At 48.0% G+C, this 13,970-nt stretch overlaps 1 protein-coding gene across 2 annotated transcripts in view; it reads left to right on the plus strand.

Moving 5' to 3' along the window:
* The window catches only part of PARP8 (poly(ADP-ribose) polymerase family member 8), a 420,080-nt gene that overhangs the window by 206,491 nt on the left and 199,619 nt on the right, over nt 1–13,970 (plus strand). For both annotated transcript variants that reach the window (XM_063961880.1, XM_063961870.1), the window contains one exon: nt 5,237–5,274. In XM_063961880.1, the coding sequence (XP_063817950.1) occupies nt 5,237–5,274 (38 nt within the window). The remainder of the gene's footprint in view (nt 1–5,236; nt 5,275–13,970) is intronic.

Here is a 13,970-nt window from a genome sequence, read left to right on the forward strand (position 1 = left end):
AAACTCAATAATGTTTTGGTCTGAATCGGTTACTGTAATTGAGGATTTTCAATCTATTGGATTTTTCCCAATCTCCCTACCCAGGCATCGGGAGAACACGAAATTGCTCCTTTTCTCCCCTGATGTATGGGGCCCCTTAAGTTCTAGGTCAGACTTCATGTGGCCACAGAATCTCTGAAGAGATGTCACAGCACAGACATATATTAATGAAGGTTGTTTATGCCTTCCACTGGGGTCATGTAGAGTTGGGCGCATTTTGTAAACTGGATAAGGTAAACTGGAGAAGCTGCATGCATGACATGTACAATCTAACTAAATATAGACATGAGTACAAAATTCAAGTACAAATTGAATTCAATTAAATACAAACATCTGTTGTTTTCCTCCCTAAGAATCAAATGAGAGTCTTCTTTCCTGCTGCCGTCCAAATGGAAATATCAATTATGTCATGTGACTAGACGCCCATATCTTCATAGATAGCAGCCCACCAGAGAAATAAGTACCGTCAGGGAGTAAGAGGTGGTCAAGACACAATATGCCAATTAGACATGGCTAACCAGTGCTACTGATTACCATCTCCAGACATGTGAATCTGCATCTGCATCCAGATATACCTCAGTGACAATTATGGTCCCGATTCTGAAATGTATACAAACCCAATACAGTGTCCGTGCTGCTGCTTCCATCTCAGAGCTAGGCCCTAGGGCCCTCATTCCGAGTTGATCGCTCGCTAGCTGCTTTTAGCACTCGTGCAAACGCTAGGCCGCCGCCCTCTGGGAGTGTATCTTAGCTTAGCAGAAGTGCGACCGAAAGGTTCGCAGAATTGCTACTAAAAAAGATTGTGCAGTTTCTGAGCAGCTCGAGACCTACTCCTAGCTAGTGATCACTTCAGTCTGTTTAGTTCCTGTTTTGATGTCACAAACACGCCCTGCGTTCGGCCAGCCACTCCCCCGTTTCCCCAGCCACTCCTGCGTTTTTATCTGACATGCCTGCGTTTTTTCACTCACTCCCCGAAAAATGGTCAGGAACCACCCAGAAACACCCACTTCCTGTCAATCACTCTGCGTTCAGCAGTGCGATTAAAAAGCGTCGCTAGACCTTGTGTGAAACTGTATAGTTTTGTGTAAAAGTACACCTCGCGTGCGCACTGCACCACATACGCATGCGCAGAAATGCCGCTTTTTCACCTAATCGCCGTGCCTTGCGACCGAAAGCAGCTCGCGAACAACTCGGAATGACCCCCCCATGTGTACACCCCTTTCTTGTACTTGGCCGGTATTGCCCACCCTTAAATCCTGACCCATTTCTCCCCTCCAAGTGTCAGATGTCCTAGCTGTAATGTGTGACTAATATGCATATGGATTACGCATATTTGGTGCTCATATGTAAGACCTACTGGCACCTGGTGCGTCCTACTACATATGAGCCAATGGTCTTTTTACGGTACTTGTTAACTAATTTAAGTGGTCTTTTGACACCACATCGCTTATGAACATTTGATTTTCTCTTAACCAAAATCCAGGCTATAATTTTATTTGAGGCGCATGGAAAGTGCTTCTATCAACAAGGAACTTTTTTATGATGCGACAATAAAAAGATTGCAAAGTCATATTTTATTCCAGCTTTATGAGGTTGATAATTGGAACCAGTTTTATGTCTCGAGGACATTATAATTTGATAATGTGTCAGTGGAAGTTAATGGAGGAGAAAGGGTTATTGTCTAGCTGTTTGAGATTTTGGGTCTTTTAGTGTGAGTAATTTTGGTCTCTCTTTTGACATACATAAAATAATACTTTTTATTGGAATGCAAAAAGTACATTGAAAAGTTTAACCATAAAGCAGTTAGGCTGGGTACAAGCCTTGCAAACTGATTGGCCGTTCGACTGATCCGTCAACCAGTCTAATGATTAGTAAAGTTTATACACAACAATCTTTTGGATACACACTTACCAATCCATTGCCTGATATGTCTGGCAGTCGGCAGCAGACCCAATTGAATATGGCCGCTCACTTATGATGTCATATTCGACAACATCTGTGGTCGACATCACGCTATCGGCAGGTCGACCATACACACATGCAGATGCACCGATATATCGGCATGGTATATCGCCATCGGCTGTGCAACACGGCCAACCTCATATGTCTGTGCATTACGAACGAAACATTGCATAATGGCCCTCATTCCGAGTTGTTCGCTCGCAAGCTGCTTTTAGCAGCTTTACACACGCTAAGCCGCCGCCTACTGGGTGTGAATCTTAGCTTCTTAAAATTGCGAACGAAAGATTCTCAAAATTGCGATTACACACCTCTTAGCAGTTTCTGAGTAGCTTCAAACTTACTCGGCATCTGCGATCAGTTTAGTGCTTGTCGTTCCTGGTTTGACATCACAAACACACCCAGCGTTCGCCCAGACACTCCCCCGTTTCTCCAGCCACTCCCGCGTTTTTCCCAGAAACGGTAGCGTTTTTTCGCACACACCCATAAAACGGCCAGTTTCCGCCCAGAAACACCCACTTCCTGTCAATCACATTACGATCACCAGAACGAAGAAAAAACCGTGAGTAAAATTCCTAACTGCATAGCAAATTTACTTGGCGCAGTCGCACTGCGGACATTGCGCATGCGCACTAAGCGGAAAATCGCTGCGATACGAAAAAATTTACAGAGCGAACAACTCGGAATGAGGGCCAGTGTGTACCCAGTCTTAGAAGGGAGAGGTTTCTCTTGAGCAGTATGGTCAAAATCAGCTGATTGTTTGTTCAAAATGCTAGTGGGGGGAAAACCAGGAAGATTATTTGTAGAAATTGCAGTTCATGGACACAAATAGTTTATAGTCCCAATGTACTGCTAGTGAGTGTTAGGATAACATACATAGCTGCTATACATTTACACCAGCTTAAAAAATGTGTCGCCTACACATACGTACTGTACATTTGTTCTTCATGATTCAAAATGAGCCTGTCATTTAACGAGGGACTAAAGACATTACTGAGTGTGAGTCACTTTGTGCCTCATGTCTGAATGATGTCACCAGCTCCTTGAAAGGATGTATTCTTTTTTTAAATTACATTTTTAAAGGAGACAATGAACACCTACATGACATAACATTTTTAAGGCAGCTGTTGTCAAGTAGAGGAAAACCTTTACGGTTATCTATTTCTCTAAATTCTATTCATTATTATGCTTTGCAAACTTTAAACTTCAGGAGAATTTGGTAAATACATTTACTATGCGAGAGGGTGCCATCGCACAGGGTGCAGAGCCCTAGGGGCAACACTGTTGCTTCCCCCACATCTGGCTAGCAGGGTGTCCGGAATGGCACCATACAGCCAGTATCACTGCTACGGTACCACACATAGTGTCCTTTGGATACTCTGGACCTGCAGCCTGCATCAGTGTCGGACTGGGGAATGAAGGGCCCACTGGGGGAACGCACGTGTAGGGGCCCATACTTAGGGGTGTGGCTAGCCTACAAAGGGGGTGTGGCCAGCCTCCACAGAGGCTTGAAATACACAATAGTTTAGTGCAGTGTAATGCAACATATCTACCATGTATAATACAAGTGCACAGTCTGGAACCTGATCCCTAGAGGAAGGAGTGGGACCTCAGGCAGTGGGGCCTACCGGTGGTTTCCCTGGTACCCCTGTGGGCCAGTCCAACCCTGGCCTGTATAGCTGGCCGAAATGGTCTGAGGATGTTCCAGGCAGTGCTATACTTCACGATCCTGGCGCCTCCTCAGTTCAACGATAACGTTCAGAGACGTCACCACTGGCATTCCCAGACATGCAGCTCAGCCCGACATTGACGGGTTGAGCTGCATGTCAGCTCAATATCGGTAATCGCTGAACGGTGTGCGGGAACGTGCATCATTCCATCGGTCACCAATATTACCCCCATACACACTGGACGATATAAGCCTAAAAAGAAACTATAACGACATTTATGTCTTTATCGTTTATTTTTTAGCCTAAAATCGCCTAGTGCGTACCCCCCTTTATCAGTCTTTCGTTTCATAAATAAGGCTCTCTGTATTGCTGAGAACATTCCAGTAATATTACTGGCTAGATAATGTTCTAGCACTGCCCACTTCAAATCTTGGCATATGCATAGCGCAAACATCCCAACATATTGTATATCAATATAGGGACTCCGGACGTGTGCCCTGAAGGGGCATGGCCTCGATGAGAAGAGGAGGTAGCTCTGCAGCATGCTCCCCGTTTTCATCACTCTTGGGTCAGTCATGCCTGGAGATTCTTAGCCCCTTGCAGGCTCTCCCTGTTCTGTGTAGATGCCGTGCGCACTCGCAGAGCAGCGGTGAGAGTGCTTCCCATTCGGGACATTGGGGCCCGTGGGTGGGACGGTAAGACAGCCTCTTGAAGAGTGGGAGGTAAGGCATATGAAGTCACGCAGAAGAGGAATAATAAATCGGTGCTCTGACCCTAATCATATAACCAAACTCTTTGTCAGAGAGGATCATGTAGTGCAGCTCTTATTAGTTAAGCCTGGTACACACTCTGCAGATCAGATAGATGCTTCCATCCTCTGAGTGATTATCCGAGTAGTGTGCACCCCTTACACACTGAGCTATTTTATGCTATGTGTGCACTTTCTTCATGGGGATCGGGAGATCAGGCATCTTAATATTTAAGAAGCTCATAAGATGCGACCTCCCGATCCAACCGTTGCAGGAGCGAAAGCTCCTGCATACCCATCTATAGTTATCTGGCCGATCAGCAGAGCCGCACGATAAATGTACAGGTGTGTACCCAGCCTTACACCAAGGAGTGATGGATCTCAGAGGTACAGTCTTCTGTCACACATTGAAAGATCATGAACTGTTGATAAATGTGTCTCCTTGTTATCGCTTAGTTCTCCAAGTCTGTTTGCTTTTAATTTCAGTGCAGGAAAATGACATTTAAGAACTGAAAGTACTGTACATCCAAGACAGGATTTACAATGTCAGTTCGTGTGCTAAAGCATTATATATTACAGTCTGTTGTCCAGCCACATCGCTCAATCAATATAATTGTATTATGAAGAGCCTGCAAATCAATACATCAAATTATTCTCTTACTTCCAGAATGTACTCTTTTCCTGAAGTCATTATTTCAATGGTTTATACATCTTGAAATAATAAAATAAACAATACAAATATAGCGATGATGATGATGATGATGATGATAATAATAATAATAGTAATAATATTAATAATTTTTCCTAATTTGTTTTACAGTGTTGCTTATTCTGTACATGTCTCTGAGGATTATCCAGGTAAAGTAACATTTTGTTGTGATTTTTTTTGTACATTACAATAAAATGTCTATATCTCTCTGTACTATATCCCCCATACATCATCGGTCGCGATGCCCCGATTCCCTGACCTGCTGGCACCGCCGATCCACCGATGATCGTGATCCATCTGGGAATCAGGGAAATGAAACATGTTAAATATGTCCTATTCACCCATACTGAAAAGGTCGGAATTTGGGCGGTCGGATTTTTAAACATGTTTAATATTCCCTGTCCCGCGACCCAGCCGTTGGGATATTGGGAAATGCCCCAATAAATCTCAGATGTATGGGACTATTACACTTGTGTTCATGATCACCAATGATAATATGCAACTAGCAAATAATAATTTCAAACTATGTTCTACAATATATATATTTTTTCTATAAAAAAAACATGGGTACATTTAGAAGTGTCCTTAATGGAAAAACAAAATATAACACAACTTTAAAATGTTAAAAAAATTCTCAAAATGAGACATATTAGGAGAAAATTGCAGAACAACACTCAAACTAGGTGCAGGCAGAGAAAAATGCCACAAATCAACTCCATTTGGTGGTTAATACTTTCCAGGTTAAGAAACATCTTTTTTATAGTAGTCCCCAGCTGACCTCACCAGAGAAACAGTGTTTTTCCTTCTAATGCTTCTTACCGATTCATCTGAAATATCATGCACTTAACATTAGGAGAAGAATGTAAGCGGGTATGAGGATGGAACCTATTGGTTACAGTGAGCATACACCATACCTCCCAACTTTGGGGGGTCATTCCGACCCGATCGGGTCAGAACTGCGCATGCCCAGCAACGCCGCTAGCAAGGAAAGTGGTCGCAGCGGTGACCGCAAGAAGATTGATAGGAGGAAGGCGGAACCGGGCGGCAACTCACCGTTTTCGGGGGGAGTGGTTAGTCCAATGCAGGCGTGTTCAGGCGTTTGGAGGGCGGATGTCTGACGTCAATTCCGGGACCTGCATCGCTGGATCGATCGCACAGGGTAACTCTTAACCTGGTCTTCTTTTACAGGAAACTTTTTTTGCATAGCAGGGATGCACAAGCGTTCGCATCCCAGCTATGCAGAAATACACTCCCCCATAGGCGGCGTCTAGTCGAACGCATGAGCGGCAAAAACTTGCTACGTGCGATCAAATCGGAATGACCCCCTTTGTGAAGCCGTGGAGCGGGACATGCCGCGCTGAAGGTGCGCCCGCGGCCGGAAAGGGGGTGGGGCCTCGGGTTAGGGTTGGGACCTCAGGTTAGGGGTGGGTCATCATGCTACGATCCCCATTTTTTGCAGTTTTGGGGGCGTGATCAGCTCTCCTTGAGCAGCTGGGCATCCCCTTCCTCTCCTCTCCGCACTGTTCAGATGCCGTCTATTCAGTGATCACCGGCTGCTTCGCAGAGCAGCAGTGATCACTGGTTTCCCCAACTGCCTTTCCCCCGCGCGCGGGACACTGCGACCCGCGGGAGGGACAGTGGGGGTCATTCCGAGTTGATCGCACGTAGCAACTTTTTGCTGCCCGTGCGATCAACTAGACGCCGCCTATGGGGGAGGGCTTTTTTGCATAGCAAGGCTGCGAACGCTTGTGCAGCCCTGCTATGCAAAAACATTTTGTGCAGATTCTGAGTAGCTTTCATCTTACTCACCCGCTGCGATGTCTTCAGCCTGTCCAGTCCGGAATTGACGTCAGACACCCGCCCTGCAAACGCCTGCGTTGGACTCACCACTCCCAGAAAACGGTGAGTTGCCGCCCTGGAACGCCTTCCTGCTGTCAATCTTCTTGCGATTGCGGCAGCGATCACTTTCTTCGTTCTTGTTGTCGTTGCTCAGCGACGGCCATCGCTGGGCAACGACGCACTTGCGCATTGCGGCCGCCACGCATGCGCAGAACCAACCCGTTCGCACCGCTGTGAAAAACAGCAGCGTGGGAACAAGTCGGAATGACCCCCAGTGTCCGAATAGCGGACACTTGTACTTGTGCCTACACTTACAAATGATGGTTCCTGCTCTATTTACCTGCATTTCATTGAATGCAAGAAGGTTACCCTTCCATGTTAAACACGGTGTCACAGTCATTTTTCTAACACCAGCCTTAAGGCTGTAAGTATAGCAGTTATCTTTTTGTAGAGATGTGAGGTCATAACTTTAACACTTGTGCCAGCAAAGGATCAGTGAATAGAAAATGTGACAGGACAAATGTTAAATAGGGTGCAAAAACTACAGAAAATACTTGTACAACAAAGACACTTATAAATGTGCCCCTGTCTCAGGTTTTATTAGAAAATGTAAGTGTTGCAACTTGCTCCGAATTTTTTTTTAACAATCGCAAGTTATATTTGCAATAGTTGATGGTTCGAAACAAGTTGGATTGGGACAAAATAACGATAACTTAACAACACATTAAGGGTCATTTACAAACTACAAAAATTGTGGACCCAGGCTGCTTCTTTTGTTTGTGCAAGTGCACCTACAGTACTTGTTTGCAAAGTGCAGTTTCAGGTGCACGTCTACAGTTAAAACAAAAACAGAAAAATATATCTGAGCCCAAATTTGCAAGCTTCAAGGCTTCACCTGAAATGAGCATTGTGAAGCTAGTGAAAAGTCACTTCAATGATGATTAGGGTGGTCATTCCGAGTTGTTCGCTCGCTAGCTGCTTTTAGCAGCCGTGCAAATGCTAAGCCACCGCCCTCTGGGAGTGTATTTTAGCTTAGCAGAAGTGCGAACAAAAGGATCGCAGAGCGGCTACAAAATAATTTTGTGCAGTGTCAGAGTAGCTCCAGACCTACTCCTAACTTGCGATCACTTCAGACTATTCAGTTCCTGTTTTGATGTCACAAACACGCCCTGTGTTCGGCCAGCCATGCCTGCGTTTCCCCAGCCACGCCTGCGTTTTTATCTGGCACGCCTGCGTTTTTCCGCACACTCTCTGAAAACGGTCAGTTGACACCCAGAAACGCCCTCTTCCTGTCAATCACTCTGCGGCCAGCAGTGCGACTGAAAAGCTTTGCTAGACCTTGTGTGAAACTACATCGTTCATTGTAATAGTACGACGCGCGTGCGCATTGCGCCGTATACGCATGCGCAGAAGTGACGATTTTTTGCCTGATCGCTGCGACCAATATCTGCTAGCGAACAACTCGGAATGACCCCCTAAGTTAGCCTGTCTAGGAATAGTGCCCACCAGGGCCGGCTACAGGCCTACTAGCACCCTGAGCAAGAAAATTTCAAAGCGCCGCCCCCCCCTCGCAACTTCATATTATCAAACTATAAATAAATATATTTACACACCCCCTCTACGCACACAATTAGCAGCCTTACACATAACAGCCACAGTAGTGTTCCTTACACATAATGTCTCCAGTATAGTGCCAGATACACATAATCTCTCCAGTATAGTGCCAGATACTGTACACATAATGACCTTAGTAGTGCAGTGCCAGATAGACATGATATGCCTCCCAGCAGTGCCAGATAGATATGATATGCCCCCCCCAGCAGTGCCACATAGACATTATATGCCCCCCTGCAGTGCAAGCTACACATGATATGCCCCCCAGCAGTGCCAGCTACACATTATATGCCCCCCAGCAGTGCCAGCTACTCATGATATGCCCCCCAGCAGTACCAGCTACACATGATATGCCCCCCAGCAGTGCCAGCTACACATGATAAGCCCCCTGCAGTGCAATCTACACATGATTTGCCCCCCAGCAGTGCCAGCTACACATTATATGCCCCCCAGCAGTGCCAGCTACACATGATATGCCCCCTAGCAGTACCAGCTACACATGATATGCCCCCCAGCAGTGTCAGATACACATGATATGCCCCCAGCAGTGTCAGATACACATGCCCCACAGTGCCAGATACGTATATGCCCCCACAGTGCCAGATACATAAATGCCCCCACAGTGCCAGATACATATATGCCCCCACAGTGCCAGATACATTAATGCCCCCACAGTATCAGATACATATATGCCCCCACAGTGCCAGATACATATATGCCCCCACAGTGCCAGATACATTAATGCCCCCACAGTATCAGATACATATATGCCCCCACAGTGCCCGATACATAAATGTTCCCACAGTGCCCGATACATAAATGCACCCACAGTGCCTGATACATAAATGCCCCCACAGTGCCAGATACATAAATGCCCCCACAGTGCCAGATACATAAATGCCCCCACAGTGCCTGATACATAAATGCCCCCACAGTGCCTGATACATAAATGCCCCCACAGTTCCTGATACATAAATGCCCCCACAGTGCCAGGTACATATGTGCCTCCACAGTGCCAGATACATAAATACCCCCACAGTGCCAGATATGCCCTCACAGTACCTGTGCCGGCGACGAGGGAGGGGGAGTGCTGCTGTGGGCGGACTAGGCTGAACTACTCAGTGCGCGCTATGCGGTGCCGGAGTATGACGTCAGACGCCGGCGCCGCACAGCGCGCACTGAGTATTTTAGCATAGTCCCGTCCACAGCACTCCCCCTCCCTCGTCGTAACACACAGGATATTGCTGGAACTCGGAGGCGGGCCGGGACCGACGTACACTGCTGGAGGCTACACAGGACCAGGCTCCAATATGGCAGCGCCAGCATGCGGCGCGCCTTTAAGAGTGACGCCCTGCGCGGCAGCTCTATTGGAACATGCCTGGAGTCGGCCCTGGTGCCCACCGATTCTTTAATGTGTTTTATTTGAGCCCCAATGAGTTGAAGCAGTCTTAGGGAACCGTCTTTTTTTCGCCAAATAAAAGGACCCTGCATCACACAGGAACCTGGTGATGGAATCTTCTTCCATCTTGTCTGTAGGTGGTTAAGGCCCTTGTTTCTGTCATCATAAAAGAGCAACTTTTGGAATGGTGATGGATGGAGAAAGTATCTTAATAACTGGTAACTGTGGTGGGATACCTGATAATAAATACCAAAGACAAGTCATATACACTTTAAATGGTTAGAGAGCTGGCATCAGGTTCTCAAAATAGAGCTTCAGAGCCGTAGCCAGAAATTAAGCAATGGTTTGATGCCCCTTTTTACGCCTATCGATACATACTAGGTGATCGTTGCGCCCTACGGGCGCTCTTTACACCGTCACAAGGGGCTACGCCCCCTTAACCCTTGCATGTCCTTGGGTGCATAGGCCCTTGCGATGGTGTGAACAGTGCATGCAGGGTACCATGAATCACCTAGTAGGTGCTATGGTAGGGGGAGTGGCGGGTGCAAGGGAGACGCAGAGGGGCGGGTGTGGGGGTACAGAGGGTGGGGGAGGGGCGTGAGCTGCGGTTATTGGGTTGGTTGAGTTGGTATTGCGGCCGGGGTAGGGGTTCAGGAGGCGTTGTGGGTGGGTGTTTGTTGGGGATGGGGCGGGGTATTTGGGTGGGCAGGGGTTTGGGTAGGGAGCGTGACTGTTTGTGTTGTGGAAGTTGTGGCAGGAGTGGTGCTGCGGGCAGGGGTGAAGAGGGTGTAAGGGTGGTGTTTGGTGGAGGGGCAGGTGTAAGGGTGTTGCCGCGGTGTGAGGTGCGGGTGCTGTGGGTGGGGTAGGGGTGTGTGGATAGGTGCCTCAGGTGGGTGAGTGATGTGTGAGTCAGTGTTGATGAGGGTGGTGGAGGAGATGGGTAATAGGCGCAGCAGGGTGTGGACAGTCAAATAGTGTGCTTAGAGGTTCAGAGTCATTGTTTGAGACTCTGGCAACAGTGACTTGATGAGTCTGGCATCCGTAGGGCGGGACGCACTAACATTTTTATGCTGTTGAAATAGTTCTTCTACTCCTGACCGGCGCAGGTCCTTGCTCCCAGGTCCGGTATATTGTCCTGTTGCGAATCCTCTCAGCCGCGGTCACTGTGAGCTGTGCGGTGTCGCTGGCGCATGCGCATCTCACCCAACCTCCCTCTGGTGTCTCACAGACGTACATGCGCATGACGGGATATTGTATGATATGCGCATGCGCCGTAGAGATGAAAGTGGCCATGGCGGTGAGGAGGCAGTTCGCAAGAAGGGGAAACTACGTGGACTGTTAGCGAAGGGAAGCGCCGGTCAATCAGAGATGCAGAGAGGGCAGCAGAAGAGGTTATTACATGTACACTGATGACAGGTCCATCCTTGGTGGCCAGCCTCAGTGGTATAGGGGTACATGAGCTAGCGTCCCTTGGCCAGCCATGTACCATGGTCACCTCCCTATCTCCTATATATTCTCCCTGATCTGTCACTCTGTGACTGTGTCTGCTGCTAGCACTGGTGTATCTCCCTGCAGATGCTGTCTCCGCCCATTGCTGTGACTCCCCCCAGCGTTAGCCACACAGTCACAGAGTGACAGATCTGGGAGAATATATAAGAGATAGCTTGGAGGATAAGCCAGACCCCCAAAGCAGGTGTCCTGGAAGTATTTTTTGGAAGCTTTAAAGATTCAGCCCATTTAGGCAGACTAAGCCGATGTTTTCACAATCTGAATTCTCTTTTTCTCTTACGTCCTAGAGGATGCTGGGGTCCACATTAGTACCATGGGGTATAGACGGGTCCACTAGGAACCATTGGCACTTTAAGAGGTTGAGAGTGTGGGCTGTCTCCTCCCTCTATGCACCTCCTACCAGACTCAGTTTAGAAAATGTGCCCGGAGGAGCCAGTCACAGCTAGGGGAGCTCTATAAGAGTTTCTCTGGTTTTCTTATTTCTCTGACGTCCTAGTGGATGCTGGGTACTCCGTAAGGACCATGGGGTATAGACGGGCTCCGCAGGAGACTGGGCACTCTTAAAAGAAAGATTAGGTACTATATCTGGTGTGCACTGGCTCCTCCCTCTATGCCCCTCCTCCAGACCTCAGTTAGTTAGTATCTGTGCCCGGCCAGAGCTGGATGCACCCTAGGGGCTCTCCTGAGCTTCCTAGAAAAGAAAGTATTTGTTAGGTTTTTTATTTTCAGTGAGATCTGCTGGCAACAGACTCACTGCTACGTGGGACTGAGGGGAGAGAAGCGAACCTACCTGCTTGCAGCTAGCTTGGGCTTCTAATAGGCCCTACACACTTGGCGATATTCTGAAAGATATGAACGATCTCGTTCATAAATGAACGAGAACTCGTTCATATCTTTCAGTGTGGAGACTTAAGCGATGAACGATGCGCGTCCCCGCGCTCGTTCATCGCTGGTCTCCCGTTGGTTGTGCATGCAGGCCAATATGGACGATCTCGTCCATATTTGCCTGCACTTCAATGCAGCCGGGTGACGGGGGGAGTGAAGAAACTTCACTCCCCCCGTCACTGCCCCCCCGCCGCCGGGTCGCTCGTCGGCCGTATCGGCCGTCGGGCACCTCGGCGGCACATCGCCAAGTGAGTAGGGCCCATAAGGATACTGGACACCATTAGCTCCAGAGGGATCGAACACAGGCCCAGTCCTCGGTCGTCCGGTCCCAGAGCCGCGCCGCCGTCCCCCTTGCAGAGCCAGAAGAACGAAGAGAAGTTGAAAATCGGCGGCTGAAGACTCCGGTCTTCATTAAGGTAGCGCACAGCACTGCAGCTGTGCGCCATTGCACACCACACACTCCGGTCACTGATGGGTGCAGGGCGCTGGGGGGGGGGCGCCCTGGGCAGCAATTAGATTACCTTACTTGGCGAAAAGCACATAATACAGTCTGATAAACTGTATATGTGCATTTACCCCCGCCATTAAAGTACATAAAAGGACTGAAGCCCGCCGCTGAGGGGGCCGGGCCTTCTTCCTCAGCACACCGGCGCCATTTTCTCTTCACAGCTCAGCTGGAAGGAAGCTCCCCAGGCTCTCCCCTGCAGTGTCCTGGTACACAAAGGGTAAAAAAGAGAGGGGGGCACATAAATTTAGGCGCAAAACTGTGTATATAAGCTGCTATAGGGGAAAAATCACTCAGTATAGTGTACATCCCTGTATTATATAGCGCTGTGGTGTGTGCTGGCATACTCTCTCTCTGTCTCTCCAAAGGGCCTGGTGGGGGAACTGTCTTCAAATAGAGCATCCCCTGTGTGTGTGGTGTGTCGGTACGCGTGTGTCGACATGTCTGAGGTAAAAGGCTCCTCTAAGGAGGTGATAGAGCGGATAAGTGTGTGGGAGGGTGTCTCCGTCAACAACGCCGACACCTGTTTGGATATGTGTAAGTGCTGAGGTAAAATTGTTGCACAAAAGGTTAGGGAACAGAAAGGAAATCTACCCTGGTCTGTCCCTATGTCACAGAGTCCTTCAGAGTCTCTCTATGCTCACTATCCAAAATAACAAAGTATCGACACGGAGTTTAACTCCACTGTCGACTACGATAATGCAAAGTTACAGCCAAGAGGGCTAAAAGATATTCAATATATGATTATTGGAATAAAAGATGATTTGCATATCACTGATGACTCATCTGTCCCTGACACGAGAGTACACATGTTAAGGGGAAGAATGCTGAGGTAAATTTCCCTCCTCTCATGAGGAAAAAGAGCGGGAATCTCCAGACAAGAGACGGCAGCTTCCCACAAGAGAATTCTCAGGCTGTATCCTTTCCCCACTAGGGCCAGGATGTGTTGAGAATCTTCCCCTTGGGTGTCCTGTTTGCACTAGCTATTCTCAGGGATCCTGCAGATAGTGTGCACATTCTAGTATACTACCCAGACCGGCGATTGTGTCGGCATGGGTTTATAGCGCTGTGGCAGCGTGGACATGTACCTTATC

Source organism: Pseudophryne corroboree, chromosome 1 (assembly GCF_028390025.1).
Source record: "Pseudophryne corroboree isolate aPseCor3 chromosome 1, aPseCor3.hap2, whole genome shotgun sequence".
NCBI lineage: Eukaryota > Metazoa > Chordata > Amphibia > Anura > Myobatrachidae > Pseudophryne > Pseudophryne corroboree.